General features: G+C 45.5%; 1 protein-coding gene across 2 annotated transcripts; it reads left to right on the top strand.

Annotated features, from left to right (window-relative positions):
• The first annotated feature begins 524 nt into the window (after window positions 1-524).
• LOC119791328 (far upstream element-binding protein 3-like) lies at window positions 525-19,047 on the top strand. 2 transcript variants are annotated; one of them, XM_038297375.1, is made up of 19 exons: window positions 525-682; window positions 5,837-5,945; window positions 6,037-6,070; window positions 6,152-6,198; window positions 6,275-6,346; window positions 6,428-6,485; window positions 6,583-6,745; window positions 6,820-6,918; window positions 7,046-7,147; window positions 7,219-7,321; window positions 9,228-9,328; window positions 9,409-9,547; window positions 10,376-10,536; window positions 10,621-10,691; window positions 12,919-13,004; window positions 13,233-13,301; window positions 13,457-13,528; window positions 15,122-15,219; window positions 15,308-19,047. In XM_038297375.1, exons 1-19 carry the CDS (start codon window positions 593-595, stop codon window positions 15,314-15,316), a joined length of 1,683 nt encoding a protein of 560 aa, XP_038153303.1. In that variant the 5' UTR covers window positions 525-592; the 3' UTR covers window positions 15,317-19,047. The 2 variants fall into 2 exon arrangements, with proteins under 2 accessions (XP_038153303.1, XP_038153312.1); XM_038297384.1 differs by lacking the exon at window positions 13,233-13,301.
• Window positions 19,048-21,210: the final 2,163 nt, after the last annotated feature.

Below are 21,210 nucleotides of genomic sequence, written 5' to 3' on the forward strand. Positions count from 1 at the left end.
TTTTTAAAAATAAATAAATTACAAAATATGTCAAAGAAGGAATTATATCAGATTTTCTGATATGGAAAAGTTTTTAAAAATAATAAGAGTTGTATGAATTTAAATGTCTTAATTTGGAAAACAAAGGTATCGATTTACTGTATAATCAAAATGTCAAGAGGAAAAACATTTATTAGATATATATATGCACATTTAGATTTTCTGTACATGTAAATATAAAACAACAACAACAAATGACACAAATACTAATATTACTTAAAAGAAAATACAAAACTGATTTTAAAATATTATGATTAAATTTCAGTGGATAAAACAAAAATGACTGCCCACAAATAACTTTTATTATTTTATTATAGCTTCATTGGTATTTATATATATATTTTAATTTCTAAAATATGTTAAGTTGCGCCTTAATGTCTCTGATGAAGGTTAACTGTTAGAAATGATGTTTATGTTTGTGAGGAGAAAACAGGAACAGCCTGATTGAACGTTAATGAATCCAGTCCTGAAAACGAGATCAGAGTGAGACATCTCGCTGCGCTTCCTATCTCTGAGCAGCTAGCAGCGGCGGCTAATCCGGCTAGTGGCGGCGATGGCGGAGCTGGTGCAGGGACAGGCCTCGATGAACCAGCCGGGGCTGAAGTCAGACGGCCTGGTCGATGTTCTGCAGAGGGCCCGGCAGGTAACAACTCCTCCGGGGTTCGGAACACACCGGTTCCGGGTGGAGCCGCGGGGTTTGGACCGAGTCGGAGCACTTTTCCTGCTCTTTGAGCTGTTGCTGCTCCGAACTTCTGCTCCGCAGCACAAACACGCCTAGCATGCTAACTAGCCCCGAAAGCCGCTCGGAGTTGGACCGGAGGCCGGTTCGGTTCGGTCCGCTTCGTCCCGCCTCATGCGGGTCCTCTGCTAGTTTGGGGGGAGTTTATGGGACTGTCAGCGGGAGGGGGGTCTGCTGGAGGAGCAGGGCGGGGGGGGGGGACCCAAGTTTTGGCCACACGTGTCACAGAGTCTGCGGGGAAACCTGTTGGTTCCGATGGGTTCGGAGGAGCCGGAGAGCCGCTGTACACGGACCCCGCTGCGGTTCCGATCCACACCGGGGCAGCGGAACCGGACCTGCTGAACTAGAAAGTAGGCTGGTGTTATGCAACAGGCGGAGGAGGGGGGGCGGGGTCACCTGCACAGGTGGGTCCGCCCGAACCGAACTGAACCACACCTGTACAGGCAACCAGAGGTTCTGGCCATGATCCTGGAAATGGATCCAGAACAAACGAGTCAACAAAATTAACCAAACAGAACCAGATAGAACCAACCAGATCCAACCAGAACTAAGCAGAACCAGCAGAACCAAACAGAACCAGACAGATCCAACAATAACCAGCAGAACCAGACAGATCCAAACAGAACCAGATAGAACCAACCAGAACTAAGCAGAACCAGCAGAACCAAACAGAACCAGCAGAACCAGACAGATCCAAACAGAACCAGACAGATCCAAACAGAACCAGACAGATCCAACAATAACCAGCAGAACCAGATAGAACCAACCAGATCCAACCAGAACTAAGCAGAACCAAACAGAACCAGCAGAACCAGACAGATCCAAACAGAACCAGACAGATCCAACAATAACCAGCAGAACCAGACAGATTGCAACAGAATCAGCGGAACCAACAGATCCAGCAGAACCAACCATTCTCTCCATGTTGTTTAAACCGGGTCGGTTCTTCACAACACAGAGAAATTAATAATAGAAGTGAAGTGGAGCCGATCATCTGGGCCGGTCCGATCCTCCCCTGGTTCTGAAACGGTGCCGTCTGGTTCAGGTTGTTCTGGACTCTGGAGAGCAGAACCTCAGCAGGCATCAGAACCAGGCGGCGCCGCTCAGCCTGCTGATGTCATCGCTCTACATGGCATTGATTTCCACCCAACATCAGAGCGGTTCTGACCCGATCGGGTTCCCCAGCAGACCAGAGATGTTCTCCCTCAGGGATCCAGAACAGATCCACTCCGGGTGGTTCTGTTCTGACCCACCCACAGGTCCTATGTGGATGAAAAGGCCAAAAAGTTCTGACAGAATTAGAAACGGTTCTGGGTCCATTTTTTTGGGTCTGGTACCGACTGATGTTTTCAGTCTTCAATCTTTTATTTCTGAGGTTTTTAATCAGAACCAAGAACTAAAACAGAAACTACTGGACTGATGGAGCTGACCCGCCGGCCCGGTTCTGGGGAACCAGAACTTCCTCCTAAGAACTTTATTAGAAGGAGACCTTAAAGGTGTAGAGGAGGTTCTGGAGGGATCAGCCAACCGGGTTTTTGAGTGTCATTAAAAATCATTTAATTATTTTTTAAATGAAGGCTTTAATTGACATTCAAATTAATAAAATGTGATTATCCCGGCATTTAAAATTCTTTAATTAAAAAATAACAATAATTAAAAACTGTTTCAGCGACTATATTATCTCAGATATATCTGGTTCTGCGGGTTTGCGCGGAACTGTTTCCGGTTGATCGTAAAACCGTTTGTTCGGAAAAAAGGCTGGAGGCGGAGAAAAGGCTGGAGAACAGGAAAATGCGAATTTCAACAAAAGTGGCTGAAAAACGAAGAATTCAGGACATCATGGCTGCAGCCTGTCCACCGTAAAGATCACCAAGGATTTTGCCATTTTATTTATATATATAAATAAATATATGGCAATAAAACTATTTCTTAGAGCATTAAATTGGACTTCCTGTTTCCTGTATAAATCCTGTCTAAGGCAGTGGTCCTCCTAGCTGTCAATCATTCTGGTGCTGCGTCCGGTCGTCCTACGCGCTCCTCCATATTTTCACTGACTGGTGAATCAGACATATTGGAGAAATCTTCTTTAGGAAGGTAATCCATGATGCAAACAGCAACTTTTAGACGGAGTGTGCACGAGGAGAAGTGAGCTCTCGCACGTGTTTAACGCCGGCACAGGGTTGTGGATGTGCATGTTTTTATTTTTTTTGTGAAGTGGGCGGGTCTTATCAAACATTAGTGAAAATCCTCCACTATAGCTTTATCTGCTGTAGATAAACCAGACGATCAGATGGGTTTGGTTCTGTGGGGCGTAGCCGTCAGTATCTTACCTGCAGTGTAGATGATCTCAGCTGGAACCGCTATGGGCGCCGCTATGGCTACCAGATCTGCTCGGGGCTCCGCCCCTTCTTATCCCATCATCATACGGAAACTTCCCTCAGACAAACTTCATTACACCCGTTTCTGAAGGATCACATCTCCTCTGGAGGCTCAACATTTCATTCCCTTTATTTGCTTTTATTGGACATTTTGATCTAAATTAGCCGAAAGTAGAAAACAGTCATCAGTCTGGAAGGAAAGACTGACTGAGCTCTGCTATTTAACAAGGAGACGCAAAAAGTTTTAGTTTGTTTTTATTCTTTTTATTCAGATCTGAGGTCAGAGGACAAATGGAACATCTTAAAAATGACTTTCATAGAGATTTTAGACGAATTAAACATTTATTCTACTTGTAGAAAACAAACGGTTGTTGTTGACACAAAGTTAAAAGTAGCGTAGCTAATATGGCTAACTGAGCGAGCTAAAAGAGGCTAACCTGTTAGCTACTGCTAGCTACAGCGCTACCCAACTCTCCCTCTTTATATCGTGGTCTAACGGTTACTTAGTTCACCAGAAACTGATTTTTTTTAGCTTTTATCAATCAGGTAAACCTTCATTGGTCATTAGACGCGCTAACGCTACAGATGCTCCCGACGCTGCATTGTTTATTATCGTTGTCAGGGCAACCACAACGTTCTACATCATGTGGTAATGTTCAGCCAATCATGCAGCATAACTGGGAGCTGCAGCGGGTCGCTCTGTTCTATTGGTGGAGAACTTCCTACAGGTTCTGGTCGTTTGGATCACATGACCTCCTGTTCTTTGGGCTGAACCCGATCAGAACCTCTCGCTCTCTTTACCTTCGCTCCTAGCATGTTAGCAACAGGGACTCGCTAGCAGCTGTCCCTCATAGAGCTATGATAGAAATGACATAGATATTGTTTTTTCAAGCCATTTGCGGGCATTGCTTCTGTTGTCATGGAAACCAGGAGTGTGGTCGGCGGTCCGATCAGTTCAAGCTGAGAGTGATGCGCTGTGGTGGCGCCGCTCATTGCTGATTGGGTCACTGAGGGTCAGAGGTTCTTTTCAGTTTATTTCTATAGATCCAACTCGCATCATGTCAGGTCATTTTATAGATCTAGATCAATCAGATCTGCTCAGGTGAAAGGTTCAAAATGTATATCTAAAGAAAAACAGATGATTGCATCCAGTCCCTGACTTTGAAGGATTTTCTCTTCCTGTATGTAGAGATAGTAGATATTGACTCTTCAGCAATCCCTCACACTAAGCATGCTTGTAGCGACAGTGGAGAGGAAAAACTCCCTTTGAACAGGAAGAAACCTCCAGCAGAACCAGGCTCAGTGTGAGCGGCCATCTGCTGAGGCCCACTGGGGTTCAAGGAGACAGAAGCAGACATAGAAAAAGAAGCATAGATACAAAAGGCAACTGTCAACCAGCTCCACAGGCGGCCCCGTCCAGGAAACACACAGCCAGGCAGACGAGCTCCGAGCCAGCTCCCATGTCAGAGGATGAAGAGAGCACATCCAGTTAGTCACAGTCAGAGAAACAGGACTACACTGGAAAACAGGCCAAGCTCCAACATCTAGAAACAAAGGTGTTGATGGCAGCAGCACAGCTGATATTTCTCTCCAGGATGGAGTCACAGCCAAACAGGAACAGACCAGATGAAGCTACTATGAGAAAAAGCAGAGAGAGCAGAAGGTTAGAGATTGAACTAACAGATTCTGCAGAGTGGGAGAATAGAGATAGAATGAAGCAGAATGATGAAATGGGGGTCCCTATGTCCTCCAGCAGTCTAAGCCTATAGCAGCATAACTATAGAGATAGCTCAGGATAACCTGAGCCACTCTAACTAGAAGCTTTATCAAAAAGGAAAGTTCTAAGCCTAGCCTTAAAAGTAGACAGGGTGTCTGCCTCACGGACTAAAACTGGTAGTTGGTTCCACAGGAGAGGAGCCTGATAACTAAAAGATCTGCCTCCCATTCTACTTTTAGAAATTCTAGGAACCACTAGTAAACCTGCAGATTGAGAGCGAAGTGCTCTGTTAGGAACATAAGGAACAATCAGATCTCTGATATCAGATGGAGCTTGGCCATTTAAGGCTTTATATGTGAGAAGGAGGATTTTAAATTCTATTCTGGATTTAACAGGAAGCCAATGAAGAGAAGCCAGGATAGGAGAGATATGATCTCTCTTTTTAATTTTCATCAGAACTCTGGCTGCAGCATTTTGGATCAGCTGAAGGCTTTTAACTACAGTTTGTGGACTTCCTGATAGTAAAGAATTACAATAGTCCAGCCTTGAAGTAACAAATGCATGGACTAGTTTCTCAGCATCACCCCTGGACAGGAGATTGCTCATTTCTGCAATATTCCTCAGATGAAAGAAGGAAATTCTAGAAACCTCTTTGATCTGGGATTTAAATGACAGGTCCTGATCAAAAACAACACCAAGATTTTTGTCAAAGACTCTGGTCTTTGGAGCAGAAGGTGAAGGCATTTATTTCCTTGCATTGCTAGAATCCTGTTAGCTTCCAGGTTCCTCCTCTTCCTCAGACCGTTTCCTTAGAAGATGCATGGAACCATGTCAGGGAAGCTTCCTTGGTTTTCCATCAGGAATCAGTCCAAAGCTAAACGGGTCGTTCCTCGGTCCTTGGTTCTGACCCGTAACCTGAAGCTTATTGATGCTGAACTGTTGTCGTCTTTCTGTTTGTCTCAGATTGTGGGGAAGATGGGAGGAGAAACCATGTCGCACCTCAACAGCTCCTCAGGCGGCGTGGAGCCTGCGCTCTACTATCCCGGACAGAAACGCCCCGGAGAGGACGGAGGTGAGTAGAATTGTAGAAGTAGAATGCGTAGATCCGCGGACATGGGACGAGTAGATCTAGTAGATGTTGTCTAACCAGTGTCTCTCCTCAGTAGGTAACCAGCTTCCAGCCATGGGCCATCAAAGGTAGGAGATCAGACAGCAGGACATCCCATAATAAGCTGGTCAGTCTGCATCAACTCTTCCTCCTCTCCTCTTCCTCTGCAGGGTGATGACAGAGGAGTACAAGGTTCCTGACAGGATGGTCGGCTTCAGTGAGTACATCCCTATGATGATGAGGATGATGATGAGGGTGATGGTAGTGATGATGATGGTGATCTTCGTCTACAGTCATCGGTAGAGGAGGCGAGCAGATCACCAGGATCCAGTTGGAATCGGGATGTAAGATCCAGATCGCTTCTGGTGAGTCTCTGATGGAGCCCGGCCTCCTGCTGAGGTTCTGATCCGCTGCCTGGTTCTGATCTTTGTTCTGTGTGTCTGCAGACAGCGGAGGGCTGATGGAGCGGCCGTGTTCGCTGACAGGAACCCCCGAGAGCATCGAGTGAGTCCCACCTTCATCAGAACCTCTGAGGTTCTAGAACACGGGTTCTGTCCGTTGTTGGAACCTGAACCGGATCTGTTCTCGCTGTGTGTTCCAGGCAGGCAAAGCGGCTGCTGGTGCAGATCGTGGAGCGGTGTAGAAACGGGCCGGGTTTCCATGGAGACGGGGACGGAGGCACGGCGGTCCAGGAGATGCTGATCCCAGCCAGCAAAGTGGGTCTGGTGATCGGGCGAGGAGGCGACACCATCAAACAGCTGCAGGTGAGGAGCGCTTCTGCTCGCCCCGATTACGCCCAGGACCCAGTCTGAAGGTGTTCTGGTTCTGGTTCTCCCAGGAGCGGGCCGGGGTCAAGATGATGATGATCCAGGACGGGCCCATGCCGACCGGAGCCGACAAACCTCTCCGCATCTCTGGAGACCCCTACAAAGTCCAGGTAGGCGGAACCAGCGCTACGAGAAGGTTCTGGGTTCTTCCGGTCAGAACCTTCGGAGCAGCAGGATCTTCTGGGTTGTTGCTGTTCTGCTGCCGACCCAGAAACTGAACCCGGCTTCTCTCTGTAGGCCGCCAAGGAGCTGGTTCTGGAGGTGATCCGAGAGAAGGACGGAGACTTCAGGGCCGGACGCAGCGACTTTGGAGGCCGGCTGGGAGGAACCAGTTTGGACGTAAGCAGAACCCGGCTCAGATCTCAGATCGGCGCCGCGCCTCACTCCCCTCTGATCCGATCCATCCACAGGTTCCGGTTCCGAGGTTTGCTGTGGGCATCGTTATCGGCAGGAACGGAGAAATGATCAAGAAGATCCAGAACGACGCCGGAGTCCGAGTCCAATTCAAAGCAGGTCAGAACCGCCCGTCCGTGACCCAGAGAGGAACCCGAGCGCTAACCGCGTTAGCATGCATTACCCACTCATTACTATAAAGACACTGTACTAGTTATTATTAGGAACACTTTTACTAACGTTCCTAATAACTATAATATTAGTTAAATAATTTATTATAAACTAAATAATATTGTTTAGTAATATATAATTTTACTAATTACAGTAACAATAAAGACAGTATTTAGTCCGCATTATGGAAGTTCTGCTTAGAATAATGAGAGGTCTGTCGTTTTCATCGTAGGTAAACTTCAACTATGAAATAAAATGAGAAAAAGAAGGAAATCACATTTTATTTTTAAATATTGGAGGAAAATTAGGGAAGAAACATTCTTATTTTTATACACGGAATTTAAAACACAATTTTACACATTAAATTCCTTCCACTGAATTTTTATCTGTTAAAAATTTGCCTGCAAATGTGTTGATCTTTTAGTGAACTCCATCCAGAGCAATCTCCACTCCATGCAGTCCAGCAGCTTCTAGCCAATGAAATCAGCTCATTTGGTTAGAAAAAAAGAAACAATGTTTGCCGCCGGCCGCTTCTTCCGGATCAAACCAAGAGCCTTGGCAGACGGGGGTGCTGCACTAGCTGTGATCAGCTCAGTTATTTCACTCAGTCCCATTAATGGTGGTCTATTAGTAGCTAGCTGACGTTTTATAATAATATCTATTTAAAAAAGGAAATCTCCTCATTCAGCCGAGAACAAACTTAAAGGAATAGTACACCCAAAACATGATTAGCCTTCATTTTCTACTCACCCCCATGCTGAACAACACTCTGGAGTACTTTTTTGATATCTCAAATGCATCTGGAGATCTGGGAGGCTTCTTGCTGTCTGCTGACATTCAAATAATGGAGGTCTATGGCGCCCGAGGCAGAAAGGTCCATAAAAGTCCACAAAAAACGTGTCAATATTCCTCCATACTGCTCGTCCAATGTATTCCAAGTGTCCTGAGTGGGTAGCGTCCATAATTTACTCGAAACGAAGTCATTTAGAATGTTTTTAGAGCATAAACAGTAGTGTATAGGATTTCCTGAAAGCGCGTTCACGAGTCGACGGAAACCGCGGCAGACCAAACCAGATGAAAGTGCACATTCAGCTCGGCAAAGAACTCATGCTCTTCCTCAACACTGAAGTCCTCAGACATTTTTCTTTCGTTGTTTCTTTCTTCGCACAGGTAAACAGCACATTTCTTCCTCTACGCTTGCATTATTGGCAGAGCAGACGCTGAATGCGCACTTTCATCTGGTTTGGTCTGCCGGCTTCCGTAGACTCGTGAACGCGCTTTCAGGAAATCCTATACACTACTGTTTATGCTCTAAAAACATTCTAAATGACTTCGTTTCGAGTAAATTCTGGATGCTACCCACTCAGGACACTTGGAATACATTGGACGAGCAGTATGGAGGAATATTGACACGTTTTTGTGGACTTTTATGGACCTTTCTGCCTCGGGCGCCATAGACCTCCATTATTTGAATGTCAGCAGACAGCAAGAAGCCTCCCAGATCTCCAGATGCATTTGAGATATCAAAAAAGTACTCCAGAGTGTTGTTCAGCATGGGGGGGAGTAGAAAATGAAGGCTAATCATGTTTTGGGTGTACTATTCCTTTAAGTCCTACTGTTGTCATGTGACCAAATGAGCTAATTTGATTGGCTAGAAGCTGCTGGATTGCATTGAGTGGAGATTGCTTTAGATGTAGTTCACCAAAACGTCGACAGATTAATTGTTTGCTGCTTAATTTTTACCAGATATAAATTCACTGTAAGATTTTCAGTGTTTTGAATACAGTGTTAAAAATATTAGTGTTTAAAATTGATGAATTAAAAACCCGCTTCTGATGTGTTGCCCTGGTTTCAGATGACGGGATCAGTCCGGAGCGTGTTGCCATGGTGATGGGTCAGCCGGAGCGCTGCCAGCACGCCGTCCATCTCATCAACGAGCTCATCCAGACAGCCCAGGTAAGCCCCCCCCTCCCCACCGGAAAACCGGCCCCGAAGCCGGGTCGGAACCGGCTCTGATCCGCGGTCCGTCTGTGCAGGAGCGGGACGGGTTCGGCTCGGCCCTGCGAAGCAGCCGGGTCAGAGGGCGCAGCGACTGGACGATGGGCTCCCCTGGCCCGCTGCAGGAAGTGACCTACACCATCCCGGCGGACAAGTGCGGCCTGGTCATCGGCAAAGGTAGGACTCACCGGGTCAGCAGCGGTGGGCGGGCCAAAGCAGCCGATCAGAACCCAGTGAAGGTTCTGCTCAGACCCGCGGTTCCTTCATCACTCCGACTGCTCCTGTTCACTGGGAGGGTGCCGCTCACAGCCGCCTGATGGACCCAGAACATCAGAAGCTGATAACAGCCACCATGCCGTGAAACCATGGCAACCAACCATCCAATCCACTCAGAGAGCCCATAGGAACCCGCTCCACCAGAACCAGATCAGCCGTTGTTCTCATCATCATCCTGTTTCCTCTGGATGATCCTTAGTCTCCACCGTGAGAACATCTCCTGCCCTCAGATGGACCCGCAGATCTTCATTCAGAACCTCCTCCAGGTGTCGCTGTTCTTTGGTTGGTCAGGAAGGATTTGGGTCCAACTGTTCTGGTCCCATTCAGACTTTCAGTGTGGGGACACTGATCTTCTGGTTTCCTCAGACTAGAACTGGTTGTCCTTCCTGCTCCTGGAGATGTTGATTGATCATTGTTTGAAAAGAAGAAGCAGGAATTCAGAACTCTCTGAGGTCCTGGAGGATCTCCTCCTATCTGAAGCCTTTGGACCATGAGGTCCTCTAATGCTGGAATCTCTCTTTGGACCACCACTCGGAGCTGTCCACTGGTCTGGTGGTTCTGAAGGACAGAACCTGGTCAGGAGATGATTCATCCCATTAATCTCAGCTTTGGGTAGAAGCTGTGTAGCTGAAGGATGTGGAAACATCTGGAGGTCTGAGGATAGGTGGACCTCCTGGTTGGAGGACAGTGGTCGGTTGCTGACCTTCTAACTCTGGTGTCTTCATGCAGGAGGAGAAACCATCAAGAGCATCAATCAGCAGTCTGGAGCTCACGTGGAGCTGCAGAGGAACCCGCCGCCCTCCACGGACCCAAACACCCGGGTCTTCACCATCAGGGGCACCGCCCAGCAGATGGAGGTGGCCCGCCAGCTCATCGACGATAAGATCGGGGTACGCAAAGCAAACGCACCCGCCCAGCTAAAACGGACCCGTCCTGGCTGACCCGGTTCTGTCTGCTCTGCTCTCCTCCTGCAGGGCTCCGGGATCATGAGTAACGGAGGATTCGGCTTCAGTCCCTTCACTGCCGCTCCGGCTGCTCACCAGAAGTAAGAACCTGAACCTTCATCCCGACCGGTTGGTTCCGATCCCGGCCGGTTGGTTCTGATCCCCGATCCAGACCGGTTGGTTCCAAAGGCTCCCTGTTGTGATGGTGGTCTAGGTTCAGGCACTGCGCTAGTTGACTTGCGCGGACCTGATGGCGGTCCTTCCAATGCAGTCCGTTCTGAAGGAGGCATCATTGTTTTCACCCGTTTCCCATGATGCAGTGCGGGTCGAGGAGACTTGGTAACGAATAATCGGTTAAATAATCTGCCTTCTAGGACCCAGAATAAACCTTTACTGTAGGTTAGCTAAACTCCAATATCTACTCGTCATTACGATCCCTGCTAATTAAAGCAGTCTTTCTTCCCTCCCTCTCCAGGGAAGGCGCCTGCTTTCCTGCGGGGAGCATTGAACTCTCCGCTGGGTGGAAGTTAATCACAGATCGAGATGCTCACCTTTGGCTTTTAGAGACTTTTTGATGTTGCGTGAATCTTTGCAGGACGTTAACACTCAGACTCCCAGAGTTCTGATCCTACTAGAACTCCCACAGGACGTTAGTTTGACGGGTGACATTTTTCCCAATGGAACGCATGAGTAGTGATGATGTCATCAGCTGAGATGGTTCTAGACCCATTGTGGATATGTAAACCTCAAAACAGGTCCAATATATATTGTTCAAAGGCTGTATTGTACGCTATTATTATTTGTGTTCTATGTGTATGTATGTTTTGAAGGATTTCTAAAGCCTGTTTCACGGTTAGATTTCCTCTAAAAGGATGTTGGTTGCTAGGCAACAATACCAAACGTCAATCAACTGCGGGAAGAAATTACAATGCAACTAATAGAGCCGTCAAAATGATCGAGGTAAAATTAACCATATTTATTTTTTACATTTTAATTTTTTTTTTTAAAACGATGTGAAAATGAAGGAAGGAAAAGGTCAGTTAACAGGAAGAACATAAGATTACAGTAATCTTAAATATAGTTCTTTCCCCTGAAAACCTTGTAGCGTTAAGCTTCAGAAGCAGATCATATTTAAGTGGATTAATGGTGAATAATCTCTGTCGCTGATCTTCACGCCCCCCCTCCTCGATCCAGACTAAACTATGACATTTATTTTTAATGCAGAAACAATCGCTTCCTTTCTGCTCTTTAAAAATCATCAAAACACAAACCAGTGAAGGCCCGTCCTGTTCCTCAGCATCTCCCATTAAAAATAAGAAAATAAATTCCCTGATGTTCATCTAAATAATAATTACTGCAGGTTTTACCTGAACGTGTCATATGGGTTTATCCCAGTGATGAGTTCTCCTGCTATAAATAATATACATACCAGGATATCTGATGTTTACAAAGAGATGGTGGCCATTTCTAAATTCACAAGAACGCCGTACAGACTCGTGTTCTCGCCAAGTCTGTTCTTTACTAGAACCCAGGAAAGTCTGGACTCGGGGAGAACGGGAGCACGCAACATAGATCTGGGTCAATTAGAACAGAAGCGTACTGATGACATCACCACATTCAAAGCTTGTCTGGAGCTGTTATTAATAGTCTCTAGATCACAGGTGTCAAACTAGTTCCAGAAAGGGCTAACATTAGCCCTGGCTGCTGCGGACGGGCTAACGTTAGCCCTGGCTGCTGCGGACGGGCTAACGTTAGCCCGTCCGCAGCAGCCAGGGCTAACGTTAGCCCTGGCTGCTGCGGACGGGCTAACGTTAGCCCTGGCTGCTGCGGACGGGCTAACGTTAGCCCTGGCTGCTGCGGACGGGCTAACGTTAGCCTGTTAGCTCAGGAAATTTTGGCCCCAGACATCCGCCTAGTATTGGCTGAATCCGCCCCTGTGACCAGCAATGTGTGGCTCTGTGAGGAAACGTTTTTTTTACCAGTTCTACTTAGAATCACATCTTCCTCATTCGACCACCAAAGGTTCTTCACACTCTGTTTCCTGAAGTGGAGCCCAGAGCCAGTTTCAGGGTGGAGGGATGTGGTTAAACGCTGATTTCTAAAGGAATGACTGGTTTCCAGTTTGTGGCTCAGATAACTAGTTGTTGAATAGTTTTAGTTAAATCTGAAACTCTTCCATGCTGATAAACCAACAGAATCGTTACTCAGTCCTTTTCTCTGCTCCTATAATCAAAGGAAGCTCAGGTAGAGGGGCTCCTTTGGTCGATGTTCTCCAGACCGGCACAGGTCAGCTGATGAAGGTTGTAAGCAGATGTTTTGTGTCTGCAGCAGCGGTCAGCCCTTCGTGACTGGTGTTTGGGGGAGCACTTACCATGCCCAGAGCAGCTGGCAGAACCCTGGACAACAGGACCCAGGTAAGACCCCCACCCACCCCACCTGTTGGACTCAGTGCCCAGACCTCAGCACAGTTCTGGGTTCTGACTGCTTTCTACGTTGAGAATAAACAGGAAAATCAGGCTGATGTAAACTTCATGTTCTGCGATGTGGAGGAACAGAACGTCAGGATCTTAAGCAGCTGCTGGAGATGTGCAGGATACTTCCTAAAGGGTAGCAGCTGAAACGGTGTGTGTTTGTGTGTGTAGGTCACAGTTTGGCTCAGACAGGACAGATGGACTACTCCAAAGCATGGGATCAGTACTATAAGAAGCTAGGCAAGTCCACACACACAGACACACACATGCACTCAGTAACAAAGGACCTGCCTCAGCTTTCTGAGGGAAGAGATGAACAGAGAGAGAGTTTAACCGTCAGGAATCATCAGTCGCTCTGAAATATCCGGGCTTAATGTGAGCTTCTGTGTTTATAGGTCAGCAGAACCAGCCTCAGAACATGATGACGGACTACAGTAAAGCCTGGGAAGACTACTACAAGAAACAGAGTATGACACCTGAATGTTTGACAGTTCTTGTGTTGCTCAGAGTTTGCTGTTCAGATTAAAGTCTGAAATAAACATGCCAGGTTCCGATCTGTGTTAACCACTGTCCACTCTTATGAGATTAAAGCACGACTCAGCTGTATGTGTTGGAAAGATAGGGCCATACAAAGCTATTATCAGGAGTAAGGAAAGGGTCCCAGCCAGACAAAACCACCAGACAACGGGGTTCAAGCACCTTACACCCATCTAACAATGGGTCCAAGTCAGGTAGATCCCGTTGACAAGGGGTCCACCTCCGGTAGGCCTAACTAACAAGGGGTCCAAGCAAGGTAGTCCCAACTAGTAATGGCTCCAAGCCAAGTACAGCCTGATAATAGGGGGTCCAAGCCAGATAAAACCACCAGACAACAGGGTTCGAGCACTTTAGACCCAACTAACAAGGGCTGCAAGCCTGGTAGACCCCGTTGACAAGGGGTCCACCTCAGGTAGGCCTAACTAACAAGGGGTCCACCTCAGGTAGGCCTAACTAACAAGGGGTCCACCTCAGGTAGGCCTAACTAACAAGGGGTCCACCTCAGGTAGGCCTAACTAACAAGGGCTCCACCTCAGGTAGGCCTAACTAACAAGGGCTCCAAGCCTGGTAGACCTTGATAACGGGGTCCAAGCCAGATAAAACCACCAGAGAATAGGGTTCAAGCACCTTACACCCAACTAACAAGGGCTCCAAGCCTGGTAGACCTTGATAACGGGGTCCAAGCCAGATAAAACCACCAGAGAATAGGGTTCAAGCACCTTACACCCAACTAACAAGGGCTCCAAGCCTGGTAGACCTTGATAACGGGGTCCAAGCCAGATAAAACCACCAGACAATAGGGTTCAAGCACCTTACACCCAACTAACAAGGGGTCCAAGCGAGGTAGACCCCATGATCAAGAATGTCCAGACCCCCCTGTGTTGAAATGCATGTGAACTGGCTTACAGGCCATATACAGAAACAACATCAGGGTTTGAGTTGAGTCAATCATCCTGGTGTTGAATGGTGGGTGTTCTAGAATCACTTATTGCTTCTAAAGGTAATTTTAACCATTCCTTGGTGCTCCTAAGCTCCTCAGGATGAGGTAGTGTTGTAAAAGAATCGGTGAAGTCCTGCAGGTTGCATCTAGTTATTGACTCTCAGAAATCCTTCCCTGTGGATTAGCAGGTAGAGCTAGTTGCTAGCATTGCTTTAGTGTCCTTTATTTTCCAGCCTTTCAGGTTCTTTTTTGCCTCTTAGACACTCGGGGATCAGGAGGTGATTCAGGTTCTGACGATGTTTCGCCACAAATGTTTGTTTTTTTAACCTAAGGTTGTTCTTTGCTCAGTGGAGTGTTGAGTCAAAAATCGTGTCAGATTGAAATGAGACAGACAGGCTGGAGTGTAAACCTGAACTTCAGCTCCAGGTCTGCTGACTCAGGTCCCAGTCCGGAGCTCCAGTCCTCTTGTTCATCGCAGATTCCTGTGTCTGTTTCTAAACCCTCTGAATCCTAAAGCTGAACCTGAAGGCCGTCGGTAGGTGTTCAGATGCTCCACCAGCTGACCGCTGCTCTCCTGTTGCAGGTCAGTCGTCTCAGCCCAATTCGGTGCCAGACTACACTGCAGTGTTAGCAGAATACTACAGACAGCAGCCCTACCTGTGGAACCCCGCCCAGATCCAGGTAACACAGGAAGCTCCACCATCCCTGTGAGCGCGCCTCGCCGCGCCGGACCGGCCTAAACCACCATGTCCCTCTGTGTCTCCATCAGGATCACTAGAGGCTCCCTCATGGCGGGCTCCGGGCCTCGGACGGTCGTTGACAGCAACCAAAATGTGGTTTCCAAGCAACGCTCTGCCGCTTCTTTCTTCCTTTTTGTAGAGAAAAACTAAGGATTAACTGAAAAATCACAAACTCTTTTCTTTCTGTTTTTTAACCTTACAGAGTTGATATTTTGTCAGGCAGATTTTTTTGGACTAGCCTCTGGTCTCTCCACAGCATAGACCTGTTTTTCTTTTTTTATCAAACTTGAACTTAAAGATCTATCAGTGTGGCTTTGAACAAACAAATCCAGTATAATCTATATTTTGTCTAGTTTTATTTTTCTGATAAACGGTATAAGACTTAGCATTCTTGAGTAAGGAGATCCAATATATTATTATTTTGTTTATGATGTTTTAAAGCATGCGTCAGATTGTGTGTCGACTCTCAGTTATATATTTTTTTTATTTTGGCATAGAAATATTTTAATAGCGTTGGATGGAAATGTGATGTTTTACCGTCTGAGATAAACCTGTATTTTGTACTAAATTTCTGCTCGCTGGGTCTATTCATACTCCATCTAATTTTACCTGTTTAGTCGCCATCTTGGAGGTGCAATGATGTTTCCTTTAGTTTGATAATTCTTCCTGTTCATGAATAGCCGTCTCTTTAGGTTTTATTCAGATGATAAAACGAAGGCGATGAAAATCGCATTACCTGAAGCCAGATCTCTCTGTGGTCAACCCGTCAAATCCAGTTCGGCTCCCCAGATCCACGCCTCCACCTTTCTTACAATTTGGAGGTCATTTTCTCAGACGGCGAAGCGTAACTATTGCAGCAAGTTCTGCCCTTCTTCTTCTTTGTTTGTTTGTTTTTGGGCAGTTAACGTGGAGCTAAACCCTGACGATGACGCCGCCGAACAGAGGGTTTGCTACAAAATCGTCGCTTGGTTGTGTTTTAGCTAACGTTGGTGGCGCCGCCGCACCAGTGGCTGAACGAATGTTACAGACGTTTGGTTGAATGGACGCGGGAATGAATCCGTGTGTTTTTGTAAGCTAATGTCCACGCCGCGCTCGCCGTATGTCAACCAAGTAATCAGGTTAGCCTGATCATTTTCATTTTAACGTAGAAATATCGTAAAACACTGTTTAGCATTGATGCAACTTTAAAGAAAGCTGACATAATAAAGCAAAGTTCCGTCGCTCCGTGAAATTTACCGATATCCTGTTTTAACTTGCTAACAAACTGCCAAACTGGGGACATTTTTTATGCTACTGATCTGATATGTTAGCCTCAAACCTAAACTATCGACGCTATCGTCGTACACAAAGTCACAATTTATCATTAGAGGTAGAACTCCACACTTTATCGGCTAAAAATCCAAGAACCTAGCAGCAAATAACGACTCCGCCTCATCAGACATTTGATCAATTAGCAAATGCTAACAATAACAAACCAAATCATTTACGTTGATCCCGTAGCTTAATTGCATAACTAGCAAATTACATAATTGTTCCATTGTTGGATAACGTGGAAGTTGTGGAACAAGAAATATTTGGTATCAGTCAACAATAATAATGAACAATTTACCAAAAAATTATTTTTAACATTTTTGAAGTGACAAAATATAAGCTTTTCTTTGTGTAACAATCTTTAATAAGCTAATAACAAAACCACCAACTAGGAGACCATTAAACAAGGCGGCTAAGCACAGTCTGATGTCATCAGTCACATGATGAGCTCACATTTTATACAAAAACACACTTTCTACATTCAAACTACGAAAATGTGGTTAAACCACAAAATAAAAAATGTCGTGAATTTAATTTTCAGATAATGTGAGCAACAACTAGCAAACAAATGATAGCAGCGTTTTAATACTTCCTGATGTTCTTTGTTAACTTGCAAATTTTTTTGTGTATGTTGTGTTACATTGACTTTAACAAAAAGCTTAACTAATTTACGTGAAAGTAGCTAGCCTAGCGTGGGTTTGCGTTAGGCTAGCACACACCTTATCCTCCCAAACTTGCAAATTAAAAATTATTAAAATGTAAAAAGATTCACCAGGTCACCAGCGTCATTAGTTTAGAGTTTACGAGAAACTAAAAACGTGTCGTGACCTCAGTGCCGATCTTTTATCTTTAAACCTGGTCGTTAGCATCAAAGGACACGTCATTAACGAGCATCTAACAACAAAAAACATTTCTCCTATCCTTAAAGTGCCCATGTTGAAATTAAAAAGGAATTCATTTTTTTTAGGATTGTCGAAAATCAAACAAACCCTGAAACAAGCGGCGCTAAATTGGCGCCGTAGAAACGGCTCTAGTGGTTATTTAATGTTACTCCGAAATAATTTGTTTTAATTTAATTATAAGCTGCCAAACCCACTTCATGAGCCCGAAGTTTTCCTGTCTGCTTTAAATGGTTCGAGTCCAGAAGAATTTAGCTGAAATGTCGTTAGCTACCGGAAGAGGTTAGCTTAGCATTGCGTGTATCAAACGGTGCTGATTATGTTTTAGCTGTATGTTGTGTGTTTATTAAGGCTGGGTAATGTTCCTCAAACAAGCATTTGTTGTGTTATTTTCATAAACTTGCACAAATGTAAATATATTTTTTGACATTTCTTATCTAAACTCTGCTAATTTACTGTTCAGCGTATTTGATGAAAATCTGTTGAAAATCTGAAGACTTGTTCCTTTTTGTTTTTTTTTACATGTCAGTCCTGATGTTTTCAGTTGAAATTCATGTGTTTAGATCTTTCTAAACGCGTTTCAGATTTGCTAGCCACCCATGTTGCGTTGGCTGCCTTGGATTATGCTAGCATGCTATAGTTTGACCGTTTATTACAGATCTGCTCATTTTCATGAGTTGGTCGTCATAGAGATGTAGCTGCGGCCGCCGCGCGGCGGTTTGCTCCGTTATCGGGACTCGTGGATGCTAGCTGAACCGTGTTAGCCGCCACCGTGCGGCGGTTTGCTCTGTTATCAGGACTCGTGAATGCTAGCTGAACCCTGTTAGCGTCGGACCACAGAGAGGTTTGTCTTGTTTTAGGAGATCTGGCTGTTATTGAGTTTCAATTGAATCAGTGGTGTTGCTTTCTATATGTGTGATTATGATAAAGACGATAATGAGTTCTCCTCTTCAGGGGTCTATTTAAATTGTATTAATATTCAGTTTTTGTCAATGAGATACTTTGGTTTGTGTAAATTTCCACTCTGGCGGGTGCTCTCCAGTTAAAATGTCTTTTTTTTGTTCTGTTAATTCACTTGTTTTGTTTAATAATCTGAGAGTGTGTGTTGTTTCCTCAAGACTGCTAGGTGAACCGCCTCCGTCTGCTCTCCCTGCTGCTCTTAGCGCCCGGCTCCTCTGAGGCGGCGGCGCTCAGAGCCACGGAGGGCTGCATTAAAGGGGTTGAAGACCCCACAGAATTATAAAAACTGCCGGAGCAGATGCTGGCCTGCTGTCCGGCTCTGGTCTGATGCTTGATGGGGGGGGCTCCATCAGAACCAGACAGGAGCGCACCTGTCGGCTCTGGCGAGAGGCTTCCTGGTCCAGAGGTTTACCTCTGAAAGGGAGCGTTTGGTTTCATGGTTTCTGTTCTTTTTCTAATGGACAGACGTCCTAACTGTAACCTGCAGATTTTTCTATTAGAATCTATTGACAGAGAGTTATGTCGGAACCCGCGCCACAGGACTGTTGTGGCACATGATGATTAATATGAGGGCTAATAAACCGGCTCCTTCTTTCTGATTGTGTCCTTATTTCTTGGTACAAGAGTTCCAGAACCCGTTAGAACGTCACAAAGACTTTTAAAGGTTTTATTCATTTTCACCAAAGGTTAGAAAGTTTTCTAGATGGATGATGAAAATAAAAACATCTTCTAGACCAGAGGTCCATTTAACAAAGCAGGTTTACCGAAAACGAAGGTTTCTACACCTGAAATCAGGGAAACTGACTTTTCTGTTTCACTAAGTTTCCTCATCCTGTTTCTGTTGCCATAGTAACATCCTCCCAGAGCTAACCTGGTCAGCAGCAGGTTTCCTTCAGTAAACTCAGTGTCTCCACCCTCCTTACAGCCAATCACAACGTTTCATTTCCTGATTTAGTCTGATTTTTGTAGTTTTTTACATAAAAAATGTACTACATCCATGAGACACATTAGGTTTAAAAAAGAAAACATTACATGTCTGACGAGGATCTTTTTAAAGATTGGCATTATTTCAGAGATTTAAATATTTATGGTGAAAGGATTCTGCAACTCGGGGATATATTTGTTTTAGGTTTAATATGAGCGGCGTGCTGATCATTTCAGTTTTGAAGTGTGGAAATTATTTTCAGATTACACATAAATAGATAAATGAATTCCACAGGGGGGAAAGGGATTACTTCAGGATTCATTCAGTGATAACCAACTAATCTGAAGCCATTCTATGGGACTGATAACCACTAATGACTATTGGGATGATAACATCCAAAGCGACTGGAAACTGACGGTATTTACTGTGTAAAAAGTCAGAATCAACATGAGGAGGAACCCATGAGATGATGAACAGGTCCCATCTATAAGAACCTTTGCATTCTTCATCTTTACCTGCTGCCAGATTTCACCTGGCACCAGTCTTCCAGTCAGTCAATCAAAGATAAACTAGTTACAGCTTGAATGGTAGTGGATCTATTTAGGTGAAGTCGTCTGTCAGCAGGTGAAGAGGACGTCTGAAAACCTAACAGGTGGGACCTGTTCGTCATTTCATGGGTTCCTCCTCATGTTGATTCTGTCGTCCATCAAACGATAAACACTGAGTGTCTGACTGACTGCAGTTATTTTCTATATTGCCTTTCTAACCCCGACCTGTTCATCATCCTATGAAGGCAGATAATGATGAACAGGTCCTACTCGTTAGTAGAACAATGTTTTTAGAATTCACCTGCTGACGAGTGATTTCGTAGCTCTGCATCAACAGCAGACCGACTGAATATCAAACATGTCTGATTTCCTCCTGACCTCGGGTCATCACATCACCTGTCATGCCAAACCCTGAATAACGGCCCCAGCTAATCAGGGCTAAACCGATCGAAAAAATTCTCGCACGACTGGAGAATCGGCCTGAAAAGTGCAAAAAATCGTACCGTATACGTCCGGCTTAAATAGATACATTGATTCAGTACCGTTCACCCCGTAAAATAATTGACCTGTTATGTTATAATGGTTACAGCAGGCTCTGACAGGCTGTTTGGGTATTTATTACTATCTATCACTGATATATAAAAACAAAAACAAAATTTTTAACTTTTCAAAATGAACAGTTCAAACATGACAGAAGTAAAGAACCCAGAACAGAACCTGTCGGAAGATAAAAGTCTACATTCTGTTCATTTTCGGTCTCTGAGGCCTCCATGTTTGGGAGGTCATGGCGATCACTGCTGAGACGCGCGGCCACCGTCTGGTTAAATGTCACGGAGACGTTGGTAGATCAGTCCCTTCGCCTGGCCGGTTCTCCGACCAGCAGCCGGTTAGACGCCGTGGTCTGATGATGCTGAGTGAAGCTGCTTCTGGGAGGAATTCTGCTCAGATTGACTTGAGGTCCGGATCGTCCCTCTGAGCTTCCAACGCAGCAGCTCCTCATGTTCTGATGATTAATTCATGCTCTCTGGGCGCAGGCAGATGGTCCGACTAACAGCCTGATGTCATCGGTCATTAAAGCGTTACTGTAATCACAAACAGCCCGCCTCCTGGGATCCATCCTGCAGCTCGGCCCGGCTGAGCAGAACCTTCTCTGAGGAACGGAGATGATGGATGGATGACAAGGAGGAGAATATCCAGGAACGGATCATGGACTCATCTGGACTGGACCTGATGAGCAGAACTGAAGAACTAACCTTCCCAGGAAGGATCAATCTGAGAGTTCCTGACTG

Source organism: Cyprinodon tularosa, unplaced genomic scaffold (genome assembly GCF_016077235.1).
Source record: "Cyprinodon tularosa strain WSP-4 unplaced genomic scaffold, ASM1607723v1 ctg1102, whole genome shotgun sequence".
Lineage (NCBI taxonomy): Eukaryota > Metazoa > Chordata > Actinopteri > Cyprinodontiformes > Cyprinodontidae > Cyprinodon > Cyprinodon tularosa.

Excerpts from the sequence above, each read along its gene's own strand:
- LOC119791328 (XM_038297375.1), top strand. The coding sequence starts at position 593 with ATGGCGGAGCTGGTGCAGGGACAGGCCTCGATGAACCAGCCGGGGCTG. Across the intron at positions 6,347-6,427 it reads TAAGATCCAGATCGCTTCTG|ACAGCGGAGGGCTGATGGAG; the intron begins GTGAGTCTCTGA and ends GTGTGTCTGCAG. Across the intron at positions 10,692-12,918 it reads GCTCCGGCTGCTCACCAGAA|CAGCGGTCAGCCCTTCGTGA; the intron begins GTAAGAACCTGA and ends TTGTGTCTGCAG.